The sequence below is a fragment of the Salvelinus sp. IW2-2015 genome, unplaced genomic scaffold, assembly GCF_002910315.2.
Source record: "Salvelinus sp. IW2-2015 unplaced genomic scaffold, ASM291031v2 Un_scaffold6711, whole genome shotgun sequence".
In the NCBI taxonomy this organism is placed as follows: domain Eukaryota; kingdom Metazoa; phylum Chordata; class Actinopteri; order Salmoniformes; family Salmonidae; genus Salvelinus; species Salvelinus sp. IW2-2015.
In genome coordinates this window covers 1-5198 of record NW_019947973.1, presented here as the reverse complement: position 1 = coordinate 5198, position 5198 = coordinate 1, and the positions used below count along the sequence as shown (strand labels likewise).

The 5198-nt window shown below is 44.2% G+C and overlaps 1 protein-coding gene across 1 annotated transcript in view; it reads left to right on the top strand.

The window, feature by feature from the left end:
• Positions 1-1896, top strand: part of LOC112079021 (transmembrane protein 8B-like) — a gene marked incomplete at its 5' end in the record, with an annotated part of 12163 nt that extends 10267 nt beyond the window's left edge. Inside the window, 2 exons of the mRNA XM_024145093.2 lie at positions 453-569; positions 1639-1896. Coding sequence (XP_024000861.2) covers positions 453-569; positions 1639-1896 — 375 coding nt within the window. The remainder of the gene's footprint in view (positions 1-452; positions 570-1638) is intronic.
• Between the last annotated feature and the right edge of the window lie 3302 nt (positions 1897-5198).

Sequence of the window (5198 nt, the reverse complement as noted above, 5' to 3'; positions counted from 1 at the left end):
TGTCTGTCTGTCTGTGTGTGTATGTGTTTAACCCTCTCTATCCTGTCTGTCTCTCTGTGTGTGTAGGTGTTTAACCCTCTCTATCCTGTCTGTCTCTCTGTGTGTGTAGGTGTTTAACCCTCTCTATCCTGTCTCGGTCTGTCTGTCTGTCTGTGGTTGTTTAACCCTCTCTATCCTGTCTGTTGGTGGTTCGGTGTTTAACCCTCTTTACCCTGTCTGTCTGTCTGTGGGTGTTTAACCCTCTCTATCCTGTCTGTCGGTGGGTGGGTGTTTAACCCTCTTTACCCTGTCTGTCTGTCTGTCTGTGGGTGTTTAACCCTCTTTACCCTGTCTGTCTGTCTGTCTGTCTGTGGGTGTTTAACCCTCTTTACCCTGTCTGTCTGTCAGTGGGTGTTTAACCCTCTTTATCCTGTCTGTCGGTGGGTGTTTAACCCTCTCTCCTCTCTCTCCAGGTGCTGTATTTGCTCGGGGCCATGACTCTCTCCATGGCTCTCCAGTTGGACCGTCACGGCCTGTGGAACCTCCTGGGACCCTCCCTCTTCGCCCTGGGCATCATGGCTGTAGCCTGGGTAAGAATGTCGCCAACACTTACATCCTTTGTCCACTCTCTCTCTGTCTCTCTCTGTCTCTCTCTGTCTCTCTCTGTCTCTCTCTGTCTGTCTCTCTCTGTCTGTCTCTCTCTGTCTGTCTCTCTGTCTGTCTCTCTGTCTGTCTCTCTCTCTGTCTCTGTCTCTGTCTCTGTCTCTGTCTCTGTCTCTGTGTATTCAATTTGAATTGAAAGTCTTTATTGGGAAACATATGTTTACATTGCCGAAGCAAGTGAAATAAACAATAAAACATTAACAGTAAACATTACAAGTTCCAAAAGAATAAAGACATTTCAAATGTCATATTATATATATACAGTGTTGTAACGATGTACAAATAGTTACAGTACAAACGGAAAAGAAATAAACATAAATATGGGTTGTATTTACAATGGTGTTTGTTCTTCACTGGTTGCCCTTTTCTTGTGGCAACAGGTCACAAATCTTGCTGCTGTGATGGCACACTGTGGTATTTCACCGAGGGAGTTTATGGAGTTTATCAAAATCGGGTTTGTTTTTAAATTCTTTGTGGATCTGTGTAATCTGAGGGAAATATGTGTCTCTAATATGGTCATACATTGGGCAGGAGGTTAGGAAGTGCAGCTCAGTTTCCACCTCATTTTGTGGGCAGTGAGCACATAGCCTGTCTTCTCTTGAGAGCCAGATCTGCCTACGGCGGCCTTTCTCAATAGCAAGGCTATGCTCACTGAGTCTGTACATAGTCAAAGCTTTCCTTAAGTTTGGGTCAGTCACAGTGGTCAGGTATTCTGCCAGTGTGTACTCTCTGTTTAGGGCCAAATAGCATTCTAATTAGCTTAGTTTTTTTTGTTAATTCTTTCCAATGTGTCGAGTAATTATCTTTTAGTTTTGTCGTGCAGTTTTGATTCGGTCTAATTGTGTTGCTGGGGCTCTTTCTCTTTACTGGTTCTAGAAGCCCTTAAACTGGTCTCACACTCACTCACACACACACACACACTGATAAATGATAATTATATTTTGTAGTCACTGATAAATAAAAATCTAATGGGACCTAATGTTCTCCCAGTAACAGCAACTAGATATTGAGACTGAGACAGAGATGACAGAGACCACAGAGACAGAGATGACAGAGACCACTGAGACAGAGATGACAGAGACCACTGAGACTGAGATGACAGAGACCACTGAGACTGAGATGACAGAGAACACTGAGACAGAGATGACAGAGACCACTGAGACAGAGATGACAGAGACCACAGAGACCACAGAGGACAGAATGAACAGAGACACTGGAGAAGAGATGACAGAAAGACCACTGAGACAGATGTGACAGCAGACCACACCAAGAACAGAGGATGACAAGACAGGCACACAGGAGACTGAGATGACAGAGACCACAGAGACCAGAGATGACAGGACCACTGAGACAGAGATGACAGAGGATCCACTGAGACAGAGATGACAGAGGACCACTGAGACAGAGATGACAGAGACCACCGAGACTGAGATGAAGACCGCAACTGAAGAGACTGAGTCAGAAAGATACAGAGACAGAATGAATGACAGAGACCACAGCAGACTGAGATGACAGAGACCACATGAGACAGAGATGACAGAGACCACTGAGTACTGAGGATGACCAGAGACCCACTGGACAGAGACCACTGTAGACATGAGATGACAAGAAGACCTACTGAGACTAATGAAGAGATCCACAGAGACATGAGACAGGACATGAACAGAGTGACAGAGACCTCCACGAGACAGAGATGACAGAGACCACGAGACTGAGATACAAGAGACACTGAGAAGAGATACCAGAGGACCTTGAGAACGATGACAGAGACCACGAAGACAGAGATGACAGCAGAGACCCACTGAGACAGAAGATGACACGAGAGTCCACATGAGGACAGAGATACGAGAATGAGACCAGGGTGAGAGCTAGAGAAGAGGATGACAGAGAACGGCAGAAGACAGAGACAGAGACTGACAGAGACCACCTGAGACTGAGATGACAAGAGACCAACTGAGACAAGAGATGACAGAGAACCACTGAGACAGGAGATGAAACGCACACACGCACACCACATCACACACACACACAACATTTTTCCACACACCACACACACACAACAACGACACACAACACACACACCACACCACACACACACACTGACACACACACACGACACACCACCAACACACACTACACACACACACAACAGTCACTCAGTGAAAGAGTGTGGAGCAATTTTAATGTGTTGCTGAGTATGACACTGATTGAGATTTGTGGAAACAACAGATTGTCAAGACAACAGGACAAATACGCGTGCTAGATTTACTGCAGAACAGTCCCAGCAGAAGTTTACTCCTAGTTCCATAGACCTATAGGCACATGCGAGCAGTTGAACGGTACTCCGATCGGGATGCCTATTCTTCCTGATCCTATGGACTCTGTATTGCTCATCCAAGGTGCAAACAGTTGGTTCTTGTTGTTATCATGTTTTGATAATGATTTTTATTATGTTTTTAATCGAGGTCGTTATCAATCTGTGTATGAAATGTATCTGTGATTGCACATTATGTATCAATGTTTAATTGATCTGTGTCATTATGTTTATCATGTTTTAATCTGTGTATTCATGTGGTATGTATTATCTTGATTATGTTTTATCATGTGTTATTGATCTGTTTATATATGTTATCATGTGTTTTATTGATCTGTGATTATGTTATAATGTTTTAATTGATCTGTGTATTATTGTTGTTGTGGTGTTATTGATCTTTGTATTATGTTGTTATGTTGTTATATCTGTGTATTTGTTGTATTATAGTTTTTATTGATCTGTTATTATGTATCATGTTTAATTATCTGTGTCATATTTATTATGTGTAATTGATCTGTGTATTATGTTGTTATTATGTGTTATTGATCTGTGTATTATTGTTGTTATTAATGTTTAATTGATCTGTGTGTTATTAGGATTGATCGTTATTATGTATGTAGTTATTGATCTGTGTAATATATTTTATTATGTGTATTGATCTGTGTATTATGTTGTTATGTGTTATTGATCTTTGTATTATGCTTGTTATTATGGTGTATTGATCTGTGTATTAATGTTTGTTATGTGTTATAGATCTGTGTATTATGTTGTTATGTGTCTATTGATCTGTGTATATATGCTTGTTATTATGTGTTATTGCATCTGTGTATTCATGTTGTTTATTGTTATTGTATCTGTGTATGATTGTTGTTATATGTGTTATTGATCATGTGTTATTCATTATTATGTAGTTATTGATCTGTGTATTATGTGTGTTATTATGTGTTATTGTCAAATCTGTGTATTTATGTTGTTATGTTTAGTCAGAATCTGTGTATTAATGTAGTGTTATGTGTTATATGATCTGTGTATTATGTTGTGTATTATTGTTATTGATCTGGTATTTATGTTATTGATGTGTTATGATCTTTGTATTATGTTGTTATTATGTGTTATTGATCTGTGTCATTATTGTTATTATGTGTATGAGTTACTGTGTCTTGTTAATCATTAATGAAGCTTGTGTTGATAGAACAATGTCCCAACTTGGGATCCTATTCTCTGACTGTGTGCATCTCTGTCTAACCGGTCTCCCTTCCCCCCTCCCACAACTGTCTGTCTACTCCCCCCCTTCCCAACTGTACTGTCTCCCCCCATCCCAGCCAACTGTCTAACCCCCCCCCCCCTACCACTGTCTGTATCCCCCCCAACTGCCTGTCTACCCCCCCTCCCAACTGCTCCTAACCTTCTCTTCCCGCCCCCCCCCCACCCCCAACTGTCTGTCTCCCTTCCCCCTCCCACAACTCGTCACTGTCTCCCCTCCGCATACTCCCCCAACTATCTGTCTTCCACCCTCCCCATCCCCAACGGTCCTTGCATACTGTCTCCCCCTCGCCCAACTGTCCTGTCTCCCCCCTTCCCCTCCCCCCAACCTGCTGCTGTTTCTCCCCCTCGCCACTAACTGTCTAGTAATGTCTCCAGCTCTCCTCGTCCCCAACTGGATTTCTCCCCCTCCCCTCCCCCAACTGCTGTCTCCCCAACCTCCCCCAGTACTGTTGGGCTAGTTTGTCCCCCTCCCCATACTGTCTAAAATGTCTCCACTCCCCTCCCCTCTGTGAACTGTCTGTCTCCCATCCCCTCCACAACATGTCTGTCTCCCCCTCACCCCACTGTCTAACTGTCTCCCCCTCCCCTCCCCAAAATGTTTGTCTCCCCCTCCCCCTCCACACAACTCTATCTAACACTGTCTCCCCTATCTAACTGTCCCTCCCCCTCGGTCCCGAAATGTTGATCCCCCTTGACTCTCCGCCCACACATGTTCTAAACTGTGTCTCCCCTCCCTCCCTCCCCAACGCCCCTGTCGCCCCCCTCCCCCTCCCTCAACGTGTCCTGTTCAACTGCTCCCCCAACTGTCTGAAACTGTCTCCCCCTCCCTCGCCCCAAATATGTTTGTCTCCCCTCCCCCTCCCACACTGTCATAACTGTGTTCTCCCCCTCCCCCTCCCTCAACTCTCTTCCCCCACTCCCCAACTGTCATAACTGTGTCCTTCCCCTCCCCTCTCCCGACAAATGTTTGTCTCCC